This window comes from Platichthys flesus, chromosome 1 (assembly GCF_949316205.1).
Source record: "Platichthys flesus chromosome 1, fPlaFle2.1, whole genome shotgun sequence".
NCBI lineage: Eukaryota > Metazoa > Chordata > Actinopteri > Pleuronectiformes > Pleuronectidae > Platichthys > Platichthys flesus.
The window spans coordinates 7,772,221-7,794,204 of record NC_084945.1 but is presented as its reverse complement, the minus strand read 5'-3'; the positions used below and the strand labels follow the sequence as shown (position 1 = coordinate 7,794,204).

The 21,984-nt window shown below is 41.3% G+C and overlaps 1 protein-coding gene across 1 annotated transcript; it reads right to left on the bottom strand.

The window, feature by feature from the left end:
• Positions 1-1,988: 1,988 nt before the first annotated feature.
• Positions 1,989-6,998, bottom strand: mnx2b (motor neuron and pancreas homeobox 2b). The gene is made up of 3 exons (XM_062393173.1): positions 6,276-6,998; positions 4,013-4,173; positions 1,989-3,097 (listed from the first exon to the last, which is right to left on the bottom strand). Exons 1-3 carry the CDS (start codon positions 6,709-6,711, stop codon positions 2,693-2,695), a joined length of 1,002 nt encoding a protein of 333 aa, XP_062249157.1. The 5' UTR covers positions 6,712-6,998; the 3' UTR covers positions 1,989-2,692.
• Positions 6,999-21,984: the final 14,986 nt, after the last annotated feature.

Below are 21,984 nucleotides of genomic sequence, written 5' to 3'. Positions count from 1 at the left end.
ACTAAGAAACTTAATCAAAGAAATACCTCTCATAGATCAAATTCATACAGATGACAACGTGTGAAAGAAAAGCTTTTTGACTTATTGTGTTTGAGTCTGTGTCCATTAAGACATTTCACCATCTCTGGGACACACAGGACGTAACTGATGTAAAAAAGAAACATACCCTGTACAATGTGAATCTTTTTTAATCTTTTGTGTTACTATTTGTTCATATGAAAGTGAATCACATGCTGAATAATGCAGCATCATGCACGTGAGGCTCGATCCTATTTCACTTCATCAAAGTTATCTGTTTTAAAAAAAGACTGCTCTGCTTCACAGGGCTTCCGTGATGAATACTTGATGCGCCATTAAAAGTCCCATCAGCGTTTAAAGCTACTTCTAATCATTGCACGGCCCTGTGTTATTCCTCTTCACAAGAACAGCCTGTGTCTGTCCGGCCAGTTAAGAATACATTTAATCACTATATAAATATGTGAGAGGGGCTAAACGACACCACACTGCATGTCCTCCAATCTGCTCTTTAATCACAGCCCTTACAGGGGAACCCAATAAAACGCCCCGCTGCCGTTACACACACTCATCACGCCGCTGCTCTTGGAAATTAAAATGGGCCCGTGTGACATCACCATCAGGCTTTTGATGGCTTTACTTCCTCTTCATTAACTTAATTATTTGGCTATCAGTAAACCCCACAGAGTAATTAATATCTGAGAGCCTCTGTAGTAAATTAAAACTGTGAACTGAGAAGTTCCTTTTGCTTTCAGTGCAGTGGCTACGAACGCAACAAAGGAGTTGAAGGAGGCGTGAGAAGTTTTATTGTATTCTGTTGTTAAAGGAAACATAAGCCGTGTTCCTTTGAGCAGTTACATCAACTGTTTAACCCCTTATGAAGGAAAACATCGACTGTGTATAAAGATGCAAAGTGAAGATGCAAAGTGAAGCCAAGGCGTCTTCATGGCCAACAGTAAAGGTCATATATGCAGCCTCATCCATGTTAGTGGATTAGATGAAGAAGTAATTAAAAAGTATTCCTAAAATAAATGTCTCTGTGATTATATGTAGTTTTTATCAAACTGATGTTAGTTATTTGATGCTATAAAAACTGACTTGAATGAAAGCAAGAATGTTCCCGGTTTGATTCCCAATTGACTGTGGTCTTTCTGTATTTGTCTCTGTATGCTGGCCCTGTGATTCGCTGCTGACCTGTTCAGGGTGTTCCCTTCTATAGCTGCCCCCAGATGAAACCTACTCACAATTGGTCCTCTTGCATAGGCGGGACCTCGATACTGTGGCCCAATCCCTTGATGGCTATTTTGCAGACTCTGGCTCCAAATGCACAGGATGGTAGTGTTCGTGTTTGGTACATTTTGGCTTCATTTCTGGTTGTGGGAGGACGTGGACTTATCGTCCATCTTTGATTATAGTCTACGATCACAACCCGGTTGTATTCATTTGACTCTAATGACAATGATCCGACTGAAATATCCAAACACAAATTGGATGAGTCTCCATGAGATTTTGTTCAGATGATCATGGTCCCCAGAGGATGAATCCCAATGACTTTGGTGATCTCTGACTTTTCAGCATTTGTGTTTTTCTGTGTGCAATTTGAACACATAGTTTTTTGATAGTTGCCATGAAATTAGATGATCGTCATTCTCAGTTGTACATTGTGTGTGTGTTCATTAGCAAATAATATAATGCAATAATTGAATATGATGATGGAAAGTGTTAGAATGTGTTTGTGTTTTTTCTTCTAACATTAGAGAATTATTAATAAGAGCATGACAAACTAATTTAACTTATAACATATTATAATTGTGACAAATTTTCATTTGACTTTTGGAAAAGTTGGGAATGATTCTACATCACTATAGTCTCTTTCCATGCTGCTGCCATTATATTATATTTTGTCAGCACCACATTAACAATTCACATTGATTGGGTCATTCTAATCAGGGACACTGATCATAAATGTACTCGTTTCTCAGCTTCTTTATTTTTATTCTGCCGTCATCTTTTTTTTCTTTACTTCACAGCTACACCACAAACAAGTTTCCGATAAATACACATATAGGATTCACCTCAAATAAATTAAATTCATTTACATGTAAGTGACGAGAACAAGTTCATAAACGTCATCAAGAAGAAAAACATCAATATTCACATAAAATGCACATAAGTAAATATAGCACATGGGAAGTTCTGCAAATTGTTTAAAAACATCTGGAGCAGCGGCTGTGTCTAAGCTCACATCGTCTCCTCAGGCACAACACCTGGTTTGAACAGTTCACTTGTTGCACTTCACATCTTCCACTTGCACGGCCATTGTGTGTTCACTGGGCGGAGAAAAGACAAGGTGACCAGAAGGTGTGTGGCAGACACTCAAGAAAACAGCTCAAATGTAGGGAGGATAATAAGCACGTTCTTTTTTTTTCAGCATGCTATGAAATGTACAGGATTTAGAGGTGTTTTTATTCACAGTTAACACAGTGTACTTGTATCAGAGTCCTGTGTGTGTCTGGCAGCCGTGTGAACAACAACAGTGGTTCCAGCAAACGTCCGGATTGGAAACACGTCAACGTTCAACAGAGCAGACGAGACCAACGTCTTCAGGCCTGGAAATGTGTCTCCTCTAGAATCCCAGTCTGTAACGCTCAGGAGACCAAACCAGTGTTTTCTGGTTTCACAGTCCTGCTCCAATCTTTCTGTCACCTCCTCCTCCTCCTCCCTGCACCCCCTCCAGCTCCTCATCAGAGAAGGGACTGTGGGGATTGTAGCCGAAGTCTGTGGATCGTGGCATCCCAATGCCATTGCCCATAGCTACAGGAAAACCGTTCTTGCCTTCCACCTCCTCTTCCTCCTCTTCCTCGTCCTCATCCTCTTCCTCCTCCTCACCATCCTCCATGTCAAGGTCTATCCCCCCGTCATCAGGAGTCACAGCTCGCCTGCTCTCGTCGGTTTTGTCTTTGGCTGTTTTTCCTCCACTGCGTAGTCGCTCGGTGTCAGACTGGGCCGAGGCGCTGGCCTGCTCCTTCGCCTTCCTGCTGCGCTTCCACTTCATCCTGCGATTCTGGAACCAGATCTTGACCTGCCAAGAGATGACCGGGCAAAGAGATCGAGTTCAACAGACGTTTAGGAAATGAATAGATTTTAATATACATTTCAATTTTCCTATTGTAACTAAAGAGTGAATGTGTTTCCTTGAGGCAAATTTGATACAAGTAAAAGTGGAAAACCTTTAACACAAAACAAATCAATATATTTCATGAGAAGTCATTGTTTGTGTCCTTTCACCTTCTTCCTTTTTTTAGTAGTAGTGCTTACCGCATCTACTTGGGATATTTGGTTACAAAGGTATCTTCCCAATTTATTATCAAATATGCCTTTATTATAATTAACAGTTATCCCAGAACAGTGTGTGAATAATCAATGAAACCACAAAAAACACAAATCCCTTAATAATGCAAGAAAATAAAAATCAGCTGAAGTCTTCATTCAGTTCTGTGGGAGATAAACTCACCATCTAACAATTGGTTGAAGTTAATCAAACAACAAACTGAGAACATTAAGTCTTGACTCTGTTCTACATAGTGCACGTCCTTCTTTTCAAAAAAATATCTGTATGATGATATTTTAGCAAATATCAGTGAACTGTAGTTAAGCAGTAAATCAGTTTGCAGCAAGATTCCTAGAATGAAGCTATATTTTAATTTTGCATATTAAACTGTACTATGAATGGATTAATGGATTTGAGACGTACTTTGTGTTGTTGGTCTTGTGTTGTTTGGGATTTAACTCCGGATAAAAAAACAACATTATCAGGTAAGTCCATTGAATTCAAGCTGTCTGGTCAGATGCTGTGTTTGGCCTGTAGCTGCATTGAGCACTTTATTTTGAAGTAATATGTTCTTACTCTATCTTGTGTTTCTGTGTCTGACCTTGTCTTTTTATTCTAACCCTGAAACTAACATGTTGTCTCGTGAGGTGCACAGCTCTGTCTCACCTGTGTCTCGGTCAGCATGAGGGAGGTGGCCACTTCAAAGCGTTTGGGTCTGGACAGGTACTTGTTGAGTTTGAACTGGTTCTCCAGCTCCAGGAGCTGCTGACTGGTGAAGGCGGTGCGGGGCCTCCGGCACTTCCCCAGCAGACCGGACTGAGGGCCCGCTGGAGGAGGAGAGGGAAACATTAGTTTTTGCTCATCGTGGGAACTGCTGGGTTTCTCTATAAGACCTCGACCTTAATATGTTATGATTTGGGGCTTAACATTTTATTGAAAGAAAACCTTTTACTCTAGTTCATTCATTTTCACCCATGGATTTTGTCAAGTACTTTGTAACCTGGTTTACATAAGTGCTATACAAATAAATGTATTATTATTATATTATTTCATGTCACCTTCACCCCTGTCTGATGGCTGTTTTGTGTGTGGGCAGGATTAGACACAAAATGGCTTAAGTGATCTTGAAGGATGTGGGTCAGGAAAGAGCCCATTACATTTTGGTGCAGAACCACCTTAGATCTTGGTTATTTTTCCAAAATAATTTGATTTAATAATAAAAATTGTTTTGACATTTTCATGGATTTCTCAGGGAATATTTCTGATGTGTGTACAGTGGTGCGGCTTGATTTAATTTAATGTCCACCTTCATGGATATATGTGTTCAACTGGTTCTAGTTTGATATTTGCCCACAGAGCCTCAAGAGTTCCTTTGATTTTTTTAGCTTTTAATATTCATAGTGCCTGGTGTTTTTCTAGAAGTATTTTCTAGATATTTAGGTTAAGATTCAAGTCTTAAATGAGTCTTAGAGTATTTGATCAGACACTTCCACTGTACACGAGTCTTATTTATCAAACGCCAAGGACACGCAGGGTTCAATATAATTTTGTATCTGGGAACAGGCGCACATATGCCCGCAGTCTCCTCCATCATTAACCATAACGGCTTTACTCCACTTTATTGTTTGGAGGGGGGGCCACACGGCAGGAGCGGGCGCAGGGGCCATAAAAACACAGGCATGCCATTAACTTAATGAAAATTCAATGGAGGCTTTGGGGATTTTATTGATGAACTACAGAACGTTTTAGGTGTTTGTTTATAGTTTCTTCATCGCACAAAGACAATTCTCATCTTGTTGGCGTTTATAGAGAAATGAATGAGCCAAAATGAAAGTATATGACAGAGATGCGACGTAAACCGGCAACACTGCACTGTGCGGAACGACCTGTTTTCAAACAGGCTGAATACAGACCGAAAAGAACGTGTTGTAAAAAGCTTTCAGAAAAGTGGGTTGTAAATTATGATGATTCCGGCAGTGAAATTCATTTACGACATCGTGCGTTTTTAGATTAAATCAAGGAATTCGAAAAGTGTCCTAAAAGGCGACATCTCAAAATGATATGAAATCCTGCTCAATGATGCAGAAACTCTCTGCAGCGGAATTGTTTACATGTGTTGTTATTTACATAGTGAATCATATAGAAGTTGACAGATGTGACTAATCTGAGAATGAATACAAGGATAGAAATAATATAAATATTCAAAAGCAATTGAAATGATTATAGGGATATCTGTTGAGCCAATTTGATTATCCTAATGATTGCAACGTTGTCATTGTAAACAATATTATAATTATTACTATTAATATTATGGTTAATAATAATAACCTGTTAGATGTATCTGTTAGGCCTGTTTTATTTAAATTTGTATTATATTAATGACTGCAACATTGTCACTGTAAACAACAATAGTATTATTATATTATTATTATTGTTGTTTATATGAATAATAATCTGTTAGGCCTATTTTATAATTATTATTGCCACATTATTACCATAAACAACAGTAATACGAGGTAAATAAACAAATAAATAATCATAATAATCTGTTAGAAGTATCCCATAGACCTGTTTTATTATCATTTCTGCAACAATATTACTATAAATAACAAATAAACAATAACACAAGGCAAATAAATTATAATGAGGATGATGATGGATACAGAACATAAATCGCGTTTCGTCTAAAATTAACTTTTGTCCAGTGAGTTTACACCAGCTCCTCGTTCGGGAAATCAGATCTGATTAAAACCTTTGACTCCTGTAAAGACTGATAACAGTTCACACAGATTTGGGTCAGTTGGTTTTCTAAGAATAAAATAATAAATAGATTTCTCTTTTACACCTGTTTATTTATTTATCTCTGGGGTTTTTCTTCTTCTTTTAATTCAGGGTTCTAAAGAATAATCCGCTCTGATATTATACTCACTGCTGTAATCGGGAAGTCGTGGCATCATGATCCCGGCGCGGATCCAGTGCTCCAGGGGCAGGGACCCCGCCATGGCCGCCGCCTTCAGGTGCTCCGGGTAGCTGTGGGTCAGATGTGTGAAGCCGGTGTAAGCGAACGCGGGGTGCTGGCCACCCAGCGCCGATAACGGGTACATGGGTGCTGGGTACATGCCGGGAATCGCCCCGTGGGGCAGTGAGGCAAGTCCTGGGTGCGGGAGGTTGAGGATGCCCGGTTTAGGGATTATTCCGGTCTGAAGGTGCGATGCCCGCGGGGACGGGGTGTCGCCTCGGCGGCAGGAGAGCGGGCTGCCGGCGGGGCTGTCGCTGCTCAGACCCGGGGACAGGTCGCGACTGCTCCCCCGGTTTGTCTCATCGGCGAGCAGGGCGTCGATCCGGAAGTTTTTAGATTTCTCCATGACTCGGGAAGGCTGCGGAGTTTTCTGTGCTGTGCTCGACTGGTGCGCACCTGTGCCGCGCGTCTGCTCGCAAACAGCGGGTCCAAGTCCAGTCACAAACTCATATGTTCTCCTTTCGTTTAAGTTCAGACCCGAGGAGCAGCTCAGGCTATATCCTATTATGTTGAATAAATAGGCATCGTCAACTCGCCCGGACAAATGTCTTATGAGGAAAAGACTTATTCTGGACTGATAGACTCTAAATAGGGTTTTACGCGCGTCCCTCCATCCAGCTCCTTGAATTGTTTCTAAACGTGTCCCTCAGCAAACACTGGGTCCTTCTGTTTAATACCAATTTAACAAACTCCAAAGGTGTGTGTGTGTGTATGTGTGTGTGTGTGTGTGTGTCGCTCCATCAGCCGTCCTCCTCCACCCCTGAAGGCCGCCGTGCGCAGGGATTGGCTGGAGGTGGAGCTGCACTGACGGGCCTCTAATCAGCTAATTACTCGCTCGTTTCTCCCCCCAGAAAGCATTCAGAGTGAGGTAATGTCCAACCCTTGTCCCGCCTGAAAACACCTTCAACTGCATCAAAGCGCGGAGGTACATTAGAAGATTAGGCGATTGTATTTCCAGTATCTACCTCGGTGCCAGCTCTTCACACTCAACACAGATTGCAGATCCCTCGCCATAAACAAGGAATTACGCACAGCAGCTCCGGACGTCCCAACTAATTATTAGTGCTGCAAACATCATCCACACCTTAACACCAACTGTTGGCTGTTTCTCAACAGTCCTAATGTTATTGAGTCCTTTTAGATCAGGAACAAACATTGTGCCCACTCCCAGATTTTAAATCATTAATATTAAAGGCTTGTTTCATTCTCACACATAAGGCCACACCAATGCTATTAAAGTTTACGACCAGGAATTGCACACAAACCATATAAAAGTGTAATGACTTGGCAGAAGAGGCTATAAGTTAATTGGCCTTCTGCTTAATGGCAACTAATGCAGTTTTAAGACCTGAGGAAGTAGAAGGTGAATCAGCTGAAGTGGAGAGAAAACTTGTTATTTTAGTTTTTAACTTGTATTTCTAGTTATCTCATTAAATAATGATTAAACACAAACACATGAATACTAAAGTCTCAAAAGGCTTTATTCTAATTGTGCTGTAGGAAAAAATATAAATTTATTTACATGTCGGTTAACTCTTATATGAGACTTTAATGAAACTGAATCTGCAAGTTGAAGCAACACAAATAAATGTAGACAACGACAATGTGATTGAACCAGAATATAATGTTATTGATGAATCATGTTTTCTATATGTAGCCCAAGCAACAGCCAATAGAAATCTAACGATATTATTAAAATTCAAATACAGTTTATTTAGAGAAGATGTTCATTTATATTTCCCAAGCAAGAACGTCTCCACATTCATATTTATTCTGATGGGGGGGATATATTGTATTTATTTATTTGACATTTATAGGTTGGGCTAGTGAGATTAATTTACTATATATATTTACATCACTTTGAGAATTACTCACATATAATATTTATTCTTATCTACGTCTATTTTATGGATTAGTGTTAGTCAGCTTTATTTAGTCTATTTATATATATTTACATCGAGTAGTATTCACATGTTATCTTTATCAACATTTATATTTGTATTTGTATTTTGGCTAAAGAGTTATAACATTTAAATATGATGAGAACAAAAAAAAAACTCCAATACCAAGTGTACAAGAATTGATTTTTAGTTTTTATTTAAAAACAAATTCCCTGATTCCAGCCGGATAAATATTATTTTTGTTTTCTTGATCGTCTGTGATAGTGAACAGAAAATCTTCCAATTCATGGACAAAGCAAAAACATATTAAGATGTAACAAATTCACGGGATCTTTATTTCTTGGACCAGATTATTAATTAAGAAAACAATCAAATTAATTGTCAGTAAAATAATGATTAGATGGAACTTTTTCACTGTGATGATTAAAACTTCCTTCTAGAGTCGAACGTCTGGTCCGCAGATAAAAGGATCTGGTGTTCGATGTCAGTCTCGACACTATGAATGACAGCATTGAGCGCTGGGCGGGGGGGGGGGGTCGTTGGTTTTACTTCACAGTGTCACAGCTCCAGCTACACACAGGAAACAGAAATGCATTCTGCTTGTATGAATGAAACACTATAGTCTGGATGGAGTGTGAGTGTGTTTGTGTGTTTGTGTGTTTGTGTATGTGTGTGTGTGTGTGTTTGTCTTTTTGTGTATGTGTGTGGTCTGTGTGTGTGTGTGTGTGTGGAGGGGTATCACTCATGATTTGTAATTTCCCGGAGCGTGTGCACAAGCAGAGTTGACCTCCAGAAGATTGGAGCTGTCTCACCGGTCCGCCCACCTCTCCCTCTCTCTGTCTCCTTCACCAGTTTGACTCTGTGTCTCTCGCCCCCTGCCGCTCTCTAGCAGGCAGATTACCGGCTGTCTGCGCCGCTGATATAGAGGTAATTTGCTCCGGGGAAATCAGTGCTGTTCTTTCAGCCTCTCCTCCCTCCAAACCCAACACGTTCCCCTTTGCTTTTAGGATTTGAAGGTAATTTAAATAGCCGGGCCGCAGGTAAATCTGTCACCCGGAGCCTGTTGACAGAAGAGCACAAATTAAATTGAATCAGGGCCCGAGACTCCTGTGCCCCTGGCCTCCAATGTCACCTGGCGTCATTCTCAGCAGCACGGCCTTTCTCCTTGAAGGGGCTAAATGGTGTGAACTAAGTCCAATATTAGTCATTTTTAATCAATTACAACTAGAATGGAGCGCTCCTCCTTAAACTCAATCAAGAGGCTGCAAATTGCACACGTTCATATCAGTTCTACGGTGGCTCAGATGTCTCATGCAAGCGCATTAACGGTAACAACAAATACAGGAATGCAAGAACCACAACACAACTGCAAAAGCCTAACAACGGAAACTCAACCACAACGGAAGAGAGAGGGGATGATGACTGAAATGTGCAGAGTTTCCCACTGCTGTCCAGTGAGCTGTCATTTGTGTTAAAATATTATGCTTGTCTATTTGAGGTGTTGCGGTATGGGTGCTTAGAGCGTCCAGAAAGGAAGAACACACTTGTATCCTTATACTTTGAATAGACATCACATTTTTGATTGTCAGATCATATTAGCTTTTTTAGAGGGTTTACCTACATTTAGAAAACCTGCTTATTCCCACTATTTGGATATAAAAGAAGAATCAGATGATGATCGATAAACAATAAAACCTCTGAATAGTGTAGCACCTTGAGTATTAATGTACAGCCTCACAGAGCTGTTAAAGTGTGACTGTGACTTACTTCCTTTTAAGATAAATAGTAATGATTCTATATTGATCGATTTGAGAAAACAAATCTCTCAGAGGTCAGGGTCACGGTGTCAAAGGGACTGGTGTCAGATTTACGTTTTTCCCCATTGGACAGTGTGGCGATAATGCATGAAAAAACAAGACTCTGAAGTTCTGACCTGACCAACGTAAACCGTCTCCACTCATGTACTCACATGCACACGACCTCTTGAACAGAGCTCTCTAAGCGCAGCACACACCCTGCACACCGCGAGAGGACAATTGGTTCAAAGAAGCCGCCAGCCCTTGACGTCGCACTACAAAGGACGGAGTTTATCTACGGGTTATACGGCAGTAAAACTCAGCGGCAGAAAGAGTTAACTGAAACATTAAAGAGCTTATCAGCAATTACAGGCATATTTTTCAATCATTACCACGGCTCAGAGACAGCTCGGCTTCCGGGTGGGATCTCGTGCTCGCCGTGCACTGGCCTAGGCAGTACAGTACTGACTCCCACTGGGTCACTGGTCCCTCACTGGTTTATTTAACCTGCTGATAAGACCCTTCACGCTGTTGATAGATGAGACTAAAGCAAGTTCAGGAGGTGAATGATTTTTGGAACGTCTACGATAAAATGGATTCGGATGAAAACATGTCGACGCCATAAGATTGATCAGATTCTTTTATTAACTCGTCTGGAGACTGAAAGACAAGTTTCCAGATGTGCCGGATAGTGAACCTGTTTGTACACGTGTGCTTAGCAGAGTGAAGTTAAGGGAGATAATCTTTTCAGCCTTGTTTGTCAGCTGGACAAAATTGAATAAATGGATTTCCACTGACTTTGGTCCAAGAAAGAACTGAATACACTTGAAGGTGGATCCATGGGGATCTCTTTTTATCACTGCTGCAGGGCGATGGCAACATGGATGATAGTATGAACATTACTGTAGGTGTCACAAAGGCCAACAATTCAGTAAGCTAACAGATGGCTACTGTAGTGACAGAGATGAGACTGTTATATCAAGACATATTATAAAATTCTGAAGAAAAACTCTATACGACTACAATTACAATTTATTGACTCATCACCAATTATAAAATGTACCTTAATGTACGCCATTTCTGAAAATGAACTTTCAGAAAACTAGGAGATCTAAGGTCCAGACAAGAGAGTTGAGTTCTTCTGAACTCTTCCCGTAAACATTGTAAACCCCTTTTGAAGGCTACACATATTTATAAATGTAGTCTCCATTTGATTTAATCTTTGCCGCACTTTCATTTCTACCCAACTGCAGCTACCATTACTGGCGTTTGGCAATCAACTGCTCAAAGATGGAAAGTGAGGTCCTCGACCTTCTACGTAACACAAAACGTTCACCCAGCACATTTGCATGATCCCCCAGTGACAGGCTAGCTGTGACATGTGCAGCTTTCAGGGATGCTGTCGACCAACAATAGTTTTTTCCCACCAGGCCTCGGGTACAACGTCCGCACTGTGGTTGTGATAAATGATGCGAGTGCACAATGGGCTTCCTGTGAGGTGAGCTCTCCACACCTCTGGTAATTAGACAAATTCCCACAACGTTAAAGGCAGATGATAAATCACTTCGCTTTCCGTCAGACCTTGAGACAGAAATGAATGTTGTCTCATTAAAGAGATAAAGTTAATTCCTGAGAGCTTTACTCCTCTGAGTTTCCGTGCCCATCATTTATTAACAAATATTGAGCTTTGCCAAGTGACATCCTGCTACTGGATGTGAATCTGTGGCTGTGTGTCTTTGCTGCTTTGGGCCCTTCCCTCTCTCTCCTCTTCTTCGACGCCCTGCACGGATATATTACAAACTAAAACATTATCTTAACACATGTCCACAGACCGTTGGCAACAAGCAGTTACAACCAAATCAATTCAAATTTAAACACTAAAGCTGCTTTCAGACACCTTTCGGGAGGGGCTGTATGTGAGAACTTGTCCGAGTCAGTTGCTCCAGACATCTTCCTGCCCGCTCCCTTGTAAAATATCCATAAAATGTTTGAGTGAGCCTGCGTGAGAACACAGCTGCAAAATTCAGGTGAGAGGTTGGTGAAAATCACATGTTTAAGTTTTGATTCAAAAAAAGCTCTCACATTTGTTTATCCTTTGAATTTGTGAACTTTACTTGTGTCTTGCATGTATGGCTCCTGTTTAGATTTGTAAGAAATGTAGATTATTTTTGTCTTTTTCATTTTTGTGTCCGTTGCATGATAGAAAAGTCATCAACAAGCCCCCTCGTTCACTGTGAGTATCCATCGTTTGCCTGCTGTATTCTGATATGGGCTCACTCGTATATTTCCCTAAAACTTTTCAGGAAAATGGTCAAACGTCAATGCACGTCTGAAAGGAACTTGACAGTAAGAGGCAGGGATATGACAATAGGTAAATGCTGAGCAGGATACTGAAACAAAAACAATGCTTGCAGTTTTGCACATGCAAGGCTCAATCTTCTGACTTTTAAATACTCCTCCTGTGGGAAGTGTTTTTCTCCAAGAAGCTTCAAATAAGCAACTATAGTGTTTAATATTGTTGTGATTTATTTTGTCATGCTTTTATGTTGAAATAAAGTGTGTTTATTTGTCTACATGCCAGGGGAGTCTGGTATCTTAGATAAATATGAAAGAATATAAAACAAATGCATGGAGCTGAGAATCGAGCATGTCGCTTTGATGTTTGAGTCCGATGATGGATTATCTAATCTGAATTGTTCCCTCGTATCCTCCAGTTATGATTTTAGCTAATCAATTGCAGCTTAATAAACCACAGCATTTAAAGGAAAGAAAAAAAAAAACACAGGATCAGTGTGGGCTCTACATCTATATTGGGGAATTCCAACCATGCAACTCACCTGTTTCTTTTTTCTACAGTGGAAACAAAAGCTTCCTTTCAACACCAGCTAGTCCAGCGTGAGTTTTATGGCCATTTAATGGGTCCGTGCATTTAACAGCACTGTGTTTTACAATCACTCACACAAGGGCCCCATTGTGCACAGACATGGGAGATAGGAGATAAATACGCCTTATCAGCCACAACAAGGCATCATTACTTTCACCCTGCTATCTCACTGTCCCTCTCCACCGTGCATTATCTGCCCACTTATGAGGATATTCAGAGTCATCAAGTGCTTTGATGATCTCCGCCAGTTGGCTGTTTGCGCTCTCGGTTTGCCCCTTCAGATGAACTCAGTCTCAGCCGTGGAGAGTGTTGTAAATACAATGTCTGTCAGTCCACCGGGAGCCTATTAAATCCTCATCTGATTGCTACTTTGGGCACGAGGCTTATAGCTCATGATGGCTTGTTTTTTGTAATGTTTTCCTGTTACAAAGGAAATCCTCCACTGCCATTAGCACTCAGGTAATGTCTTCTTATGGCCCAATTTACCTGTTAACCGGAACCAAAGGTCACAGAGGAAAGAAGGGCAGACAAGCAGTGAGAGATAGTGAGAGGAATTTCTGAGAACATTATATAATTATGAAGAAATCCTTGAGAGGTGACACAGATATTCACTCTCCCTGTCTGCAGCTTAAGTGTCAGAAGATATTACTGTAGAAAATGAATTGCATAGTTGGTTTCTCTTTCATTAGGGCACTCATAACCTATTTCTTACTGATTTTATATATTATTTAAATGTTATTATTTAATGCACCGGTTGCAGCTTTCTGTCTGAAGCTGTGAAAGTGACCTGCAGTAATTGAGCCACAGCAAATTAGGATCAGCAGCTGGAGTCCACAGAACCCTGAGGTTTCTCCCCCCCGCTGCTGCACAAAGACTTGTTCAGCTGTTTATTTAAAGTTCAGTGAAGCTCGACTCAGTGCACACAACCCTGAGCTGGAGAATCTGTTTTCGATGCTGTGGGTGTGAACGCACTGATGTGAACACACTGATGTCATGATCGATAACACCACTCGATGAGTCCCAGCTGCTGCTGCTACAGTGCGCTGGCTGGTTATTTATTCAATGTTTATTAAAACTGAACATATAATCACACCAAATTTCGAAGATACGATGAATGATCCTTGAGATACGCCCTCAGACAGAGATTTGTGAATCAGTAGATGTAGCTGTACTTTGTTTTTAGTGCTTAAAACGGTGAACGTTATAGCTGCTTAATCCCTGTTCACACTCCGAGACGGACACAGGTGAATGCACTTCTATACATGCAATTGTGGGTGTGCACATGTTTCTAACCTTCACATCAGCAACCTACAGGAGGAAGAGGTCCTTTTTTGTTGTTGTATTTGTGTGAAATGTGAACGTGAAAGTCAAATCCAGAATAAAGTGTGTGTGGCTGCTTATTCTGATACGAAGGATAGGAAATGAAAAGTGCATGAAAAGAGTCTCCAGAAGATTCCACATGGGTCCACAAAGGGTTCTGACTCTCACGGCCATGCAGACTAAGAAGATATTAATTGACCTTTAGCATCAATGTGTTTTTTTAACAATATTGTTTAACAAAGAATGTTATTGAGTTGATTACTTTTGTGGCTCAGGAATAAAAAAACAAACAGCTTCACCTTAGACAGAGGAGCTATATTTGACCAAATCAATTTAAGGTTGTTCATATGAGACGTCGAGAGGAGAGGGCGACAGGTTAATAAAAAAAATTCAATGAGACTAATCTTTTAACCAAATGAGTCTCCTTCTGATCTTGCACGCGGCGCCACCTCCCATCAGGTAATTTCTGTTTGGTCAATATTCCAAAAATTGAAATGAATTGATCAGTCGCTTGAGTTTGTCAATAGACTAATGGAGCGCTGTTAAAATGTGTCAATGTGAAGCTGTGGCGGAGGTAAATCACGGCGTGGTGATGTGTTTTAATGGCTCGCAATTGATCAAAATGTCATCAGGTGTGACAAAGTGTGGTCAACCCACAGCTCCAGTGGCAGCAGAGCTCCGATGAAGTGACAAAGTGACACAACACAACGCAACCAACACACAGACCTCTGCTCATTCAGCTTACGGCAGTATAAGAAATATTAATAAAATTAGAAGTGGCTCCAGTAATGCAAGTTATCATTCAAACCAAACACTTAGCTTTTAGGATTGCGTTTTGATACATATCAAAAGTGCAATATTCTGTGCCACTGACTTTGAGGGAAGTATTCAGTTCTACAATAAAGTGGTTTCAACACAATCATGTCTGGCTCATTCTTTTCTTCACTCTTTGTTCATTATATTTATTCTGTTGACGGCTACAAGGGCAGAGAGGTCAGGGAGCCCATCCCTCTCTGTCAGTGTGCTAATTGGTTTGGATAAGCTGCCCCTCCTCCTGATTCACTGCATGTAAGGCAGCCTAAATCACATGCTCATGCTCAGATGGCAGAAGTGCCTTTGCTATTTAAACAACATGGGCGCTGGACAGTAAAAAATTACTGCAATGTTCAAAAACTTGCAAAAACGATTTTGTCTCAGCTTTGCATCGTTTTACAGTTATCAGCTATGAGCTTGAGTAGTCTATTTTAATTCATCACTTCAAATTATATTTAGTGATTCTGAAATTAATCTAAATCTTGAAATCTTGAAACTTTTGTTTCTTAAGTGTTTTTATTCAATTATTTTTAAATCCTCCTTCTACTTTCTCCAAAATTAGTCTTAGAGACAACATTTGTACAAATACCATAGATAAATGAATTATGTATTGACATTTGCTTAGTTTATATATCCTTGTGAGATTAATACTGTTCATAAATTGTTAGCCCTCTTTGCTCTGAAGTGTTAAGTTTCAACAAAACATTTCAAAATGTGCCAATCTGGGTCTGGCTCAAGATGAGCTAACCGTGGAATTAGCAATTCCATAATTGGCCGCTCTGTCGGCGGCTCTGACAGGCAGAGATGATGAAGTGCTCACTCAGTGATTTGTCTCCTGCTCTGTCTCACAATACAGCCGACAAAACGTCAGGCTTTAATTAGAACATTTACCGTCTCCTGTTTTTGTTTATGCCATAATCGTCTCAGTCTACATAAAATATTTGAGTGTTATTATTAAAAACACAAAACAAAGCTCTGACACTGCACCAAGGTCAATGTTGATACTGGGGCAGGTTGTTTCCATGCACTCTCTGCTAATTCAGCAAAAAGACAATTGCACTACTCACAACATTAAAGGAACATGTAACAGTGAGACAACAGTGATGCTGCAAAGTCGTCATTAAATCTATTATTTAAAAACATGTTACCTCATGTAATTTTGGATGGCTTGAATGTAAGATAACTAACCTCCACTTGTGGGAACAAACTGTGAACACAACAATGATATATTATCAATGTGATATTTTATGAACTTGTTAGCAAACAGTTGCTTATTTACACGTTCACCAAGTCCAGGATCCTCTCTCTTTTAGCTCTGTGTTGGGTCTCCACCAACTCCTGAGGTACATAGCTGTCTCTTTAAGTGCTCTTGGTTCCCTTTTAATGCTAAGCTAGGCTAACTGCCTCCTAGACGTAGTGCCACACAAGAAATACAGACACGAGAGTGATGACAATGTTTCCCCCAAATGTGTCACAGCTCATATCAACAGGTGTCTTAACCGTTTATCTGTTTATATCCTTGTCTGTATAGGGTCCATCAAAGTATGAGTGATCTTAAGTGTGTTTCCTATATAAGTGTTAAGTGAAATATTGCTCAAAGAATGGCTAAGTAGCTGTTTAGTATTGTTCAGGTTAAGTTTTTTCCTGAGGTTTCAACCTAGAGGTCGCTGCTGTTGGATTTTGGATGAAGATAGTGAAAATATTAATGCTGATGCTCTATGTGTATGTGTTTATATCATGGTCTCCCTAAATAAAAACTAATTACACCGCTATTGAAGTTTTAACAAATGGTCTGAATTTACCTTGGATGTCCTTCATCAATGCCCCCCCCCCCCCCCCCCCCCCCCGAGTCTGGGGGGGGGGGGGGGGGCACAATGCAGCATTATGGAAATAAATTGTTCCATTAGGTGCATTGTGTTCTGTCATCAGGCCAACCACACTGAGTTATTAATGGACACGGGCTCCGCTTTGATGAAGACTAAAGATTTATGAAATCAGGCCCTGGTGGTGAAGGTACTTTCCTTCAGCTGAGGTGTTTGACACAGTTATCACGGGAAGTGACCTCATGAATGTCACTAATCTGAAGGCCCCTGGTCTGTAATGTGACAGATGCAGTCTAGTAAGAACGGCTTTGGGTTGTGAGCGCTTCCAAAAAACAAACACTGCTCCAACTGCTCCTTCTATGAGCATTTCCCACCATGTGAGCGGCTCTATGAGGACGTGTTAGTGGTGTTTCGAGATAAATGTTCAAATCAGCATGCTACCACAACATTTGCTAATTATCACAATAAGTAAATCATAGGCTGATGATAGATTTGCTAGTTTTGCAGGTACTTTGTCTTTAACTAAATAAGTGTAAAGTGTACATTTTAACTTGATGGTACTCTACCTAATAATTGCAGGCTTCTCTGTCCGTCTGTATGTAGCTCATATATCTCCGGAACATATCTTTAAGGTATTGGTTTTGTTAAGTGTCCCGAGAAGTGCAGCGTTGAGTTTGGTGCAATACAACCAACCAGCGCTCTGTAGCAGTGGCGGCTGGGACTCATCAACGTAAGTGACGTTTGCCGACTGAGTGCCGCAGCCGGCCTTTACTTGCCGCAGCTCAATTACCTGCAACCTGCATCACCACAGGCCAAGAAAACAGCCCATTCCAACGTGCAGCAAAAGCATAACTTAACAAATAAAAAAAAAATATCTCAGGATGAAAAATAGGAGCTATAGACACTGAAGACGCAGCCGGAGATGTCAACTGGGAGAGACAACGCAATTCAAGAGTGTTGTCTCTCCAAGTGACATTTAGTGGAATTTAAATGTTCTTTCCTGGCTCCTACATGCCGCACTGCCCCCCCCCCCCCCCTCACACACACACAAGCCTGAAACCTCAAGAGATTTTTCTGTTGTCGTGATTGCGCCTGACCAGAGACTCTACTGCTGCTTTCTTCATGTGTGAAAGACAAACTGGCTTAAATGCGCGACTCACAAACAAGACTTCTGTTAGACGTGATGCTGCTGTAACAGTGTGTGTCTGTCTCAGTGCATTCCATCAGAATAGAGTTTAAGCTACATGCCATTTCAATATATGAATCTTCACTCGTTTTGTTTGTATCAGTCAGGCCTTAGTCGTTCCCTCTCAACAAACCAGGTAAGTGTGTGTGTGTGTGTGTACAAGTGTGACTGATCCCATTTATCAGTCCAGTTAACCCTTGGCAGCAAGTAGTAATAAGGCGTAGGAGACCAGAGGGGGATGCAGGCACTCCCTCTAATTAAATCCCCCCCCCACCTACACAGACTGCCTCCTCTCCTCTGGCAGGAGAGACACTGACCTTCCAACCCAGCCTCCCCCCTGCAGCCTGCCTCTCCCACCTCAGCTCTGCAAACAGCATAGTGACACATGGAGACAGTCAACGGCCCCAATATTAGTTTACACCTCGAGCTGTAACGTCATTTATTTACACATTAAAACAAAGACTTATAACCAGTTTAGATCTAAAGATTATAGATTTTAATTCAAATTAATTGCAAATTGGTCAAATCAGCACAAAACCTGCGTACCAGTCAAGACACAGTTTACGTCCATGTTTGTCCAGATTCAAGTTCAAATAAAGACTTTGAGGGAATTGAATAAAAGGTATAATGTGTATTTTATCATAATTACAGAACAGATGCTGGAGTTATGGCCAGGACCGCTCTCATTGACCTTGACCTATGATGAACAAATTCTGAGGTCAACGCTTCATCCTTCAGTCCAAGTGGACGTTGATGTCAGATGTAATGAACTTCTCTTCAGGTGATCCTAACATCTGACTTTCATATGTATGGGATGGACGGGACGTCACAGTGACCTTGGCCTTGACCTTTGACCACAAAACTGTAATCAGTTCATCCTTCAGTCCAAGTTGACATGTGTTCAAAGAGAAATTCCCTCAAGGCCTTCTTGACATATCTTATGCACGGAAATGTCTGTATTTTGGTGACAAATGGAACAGTCTCTTATGGTCTTGAATTGACCATAAGAACTCAACCTTAAAGAACTCAACCTTAAAGAAAGGGAATGGAGTTAGCACAGCTGCAGGACGCTCAGAGTAGAGCCGCTTCCTCTTCGTGTTAAAAGGGGCCAGTTGAGGTAGTTCAGGCTCATCAGGATCCTTCCGATTGGCACCTTCCATTGGAGGTTTTTTCATTTTTCCATGCCCAACTAGGAGGAGACCCTGTCGACCCTGAACTCGCTGGAGGGACTACACATCCCATCAGACCTGGAGATGCTTTGGGATTCCACAGGAGGAATTGGAAAGCGTAGATAGGGAGAGGGACGTCGGCCTAACCCTGCTTAGCCTGCTGCTACTGCGACCCAACCTCTAATAAGTGGAAGAAGAACATCATGAGCGCCATCATGAGGTCAAAATTCGCAAGTAATAAAATGCAAGACAAATGTTTCTGGCTAATGGTCTTGATTGGGCTTTATTTTAATTTGTATTACTACTACTGTGTTTCAAACTATATTAGTAAATGCAACAAATCCATTTGAATTATTAGGAACATTGTGCACAATTCTTTTCCCACATCGATGTATTCAAGGTGCTCGTTGTAATAACCGTGTTTACTTTCCCAGGACTGTTGAGCTAATGAACATATGAAGATGTTCTTCCTCTTTCAGTTGTGTGTGCCTTCCCTGAGCTGTTGACCTTCTCTAATCCAGCCTGTTTTCAGTGTGAGAGGCGATGCTGACTCAGAATAAATGTCCTTTCACTTGTGAAGTAATGACAGTGAATAAAGTGGAATAAGTGTTTGCACTGGTATGAGGGCGTTCAGCCCGCTTTGTGTGGCACGCTGGGTTCAAAAGAGGGTTAAGAGCAGGGTAATCTGTTCGGCTGACAGCATCAAAGGGGCTGGCATCATGAATACAGTCCCGAGCTGAGGCGTAGTCCCAGTGGCTCCTTCCACTGTTTGTGAAGGTTACACATGAACTTGCACGTCTACATGCAGGTACAGATAGCTGTACGTGTGTGCACAGAAATAATGGTTTAAAGGTAGGCTGGCAGATATTTTTTATGGAACTGATATTTCTCCCAATTTATTTTTAAATAACTCTCTTTCTACACAACCTTTACTTTACAAAATATTTCCATCCAGGCGAGAACATAAAAATTAAACAAACATCTTAAAAAAAGCAACATAAACTACATCAACGATCCAAACGTAGAGATACTGTTGTTTAGCTGCCATTGTTCTTGTCAGGTGCTTGCTCGTTACACAAAGCAAAAGTAAAGCAAGTCGTAAAGTCATCGTTTTCTACAATTTCTGTTTTTTTTTAATCTGCACTTTGGAAGGCGTTTTAAAAAATCTCTGTTTCAGTGACTTAAAATGCTGATTGAGTGTGGATGAGAGGAAAAAGTTTGTTTAGCCAAATATCTGCATCAGTGTGCCGGAGTGTGAGCGAAGGCAAACAGACAGAGTCATGTAATTTTCTACTTTTGTTATATATTTACAAAATATAAAGGGAAACCCTCCTGTGAGTTTGTGTGTGTGTGTGTGTGGGTGTTTGGTAATACAGAGGGTCACGTCAACATCTCATTTATGTAATGGCTTCACTTTAATCGCACCCCGACATGACTGACAGGTGGAAATGACATCACAACATTTAAATCGTTGTACTTCTCTCTGCAGAGTAATACCTCCTAAGTGATGCATATTCCACCAACGAGCTATTTCTACAGTCGTGTACTTCATCTTTACTCCACCTTTCTCAAAAACAAACAAACAAACAAACAAACACACACACAAACACATGCTTTAATCCCCCCTCTCACTTTCTGCATTTCCTTTTACTGTCCCCACAACCTCACAGTGTCACTGCGCTATCCAATTGGCATAATTGGGCCGGGTCAGATGATAAAGAGACCTATAACAATCAATGCAGGTGAAATAAAAAACAGCTCCCAGTTATTACTTTTGGCCTTTACCAACGTCAATCAATGCCCCCTACCCCCCCAGACAAACACACACACACACACACACACACACACACACACACACACACACACACACACACACACACACACACACACACACACACACACACACACACACACACACACACACACACACACACACACACACACACACACACACACAAACCCACACACTCAAGTTTAACAGACTGGGACTGCAGCGTTTTCATCTGAGCAAAAATGTTAGACGTCTCAGAAAGAGAAGTGAAGAGACACGAGAAGGTGAAGACAGAAAACGGAGGAAGAGGAGGGGGTAGAGCCGTGTGGGAGCTGAGATAGATGAGATGTGACAGGCTGCCACTCTTCTCAACACCTCCTCATCAGCATGACACAGCTGTCACAGCCCTATTTCAGGAAAATTAAACGGCCTTACGGTAAACCGGCCTGCCCGGAGGGGGGAGGGACTGCAGGAGCGAGAAGCGAGAAAGCGAGAGAGGGTGTGTGTGTGTGTGTTTGTGTAAAAATGAAAAAATGAATAAGCTTGTAGTATGCAGATGGTCGTTCTGCATCTCTCCTCCCCCACTCTGCCCCCCCTCCTTTGAGCACCATCCTCTCTTTTGACATGGTAATGGCTCCAAATTGATGAAGACACTTCACTCATTCGGTGACAACGACATAAACACTTCCTGCACGCCTCCTCATCCATCACTCACGGACGGCCCTCCCTCCGGCCCGCCTGGCATTGGCCGGGCGGGAACTTGTTTAATCAGCTAATTTGCTCTTCTGCGGCCATCGCTAATGACCGAGCCACCTCTGGATTATCTTGTCATCGCGTCCTCTTAATCAGCGCTGATGAACTGCTCATGGAGCTATTATCCTCCTTTTGCCTTTGACACGCTTAGCAAAGGTTATAGGCCTGTAATTAAAACTAATCTTCTGGGTCACGTTTCTTCC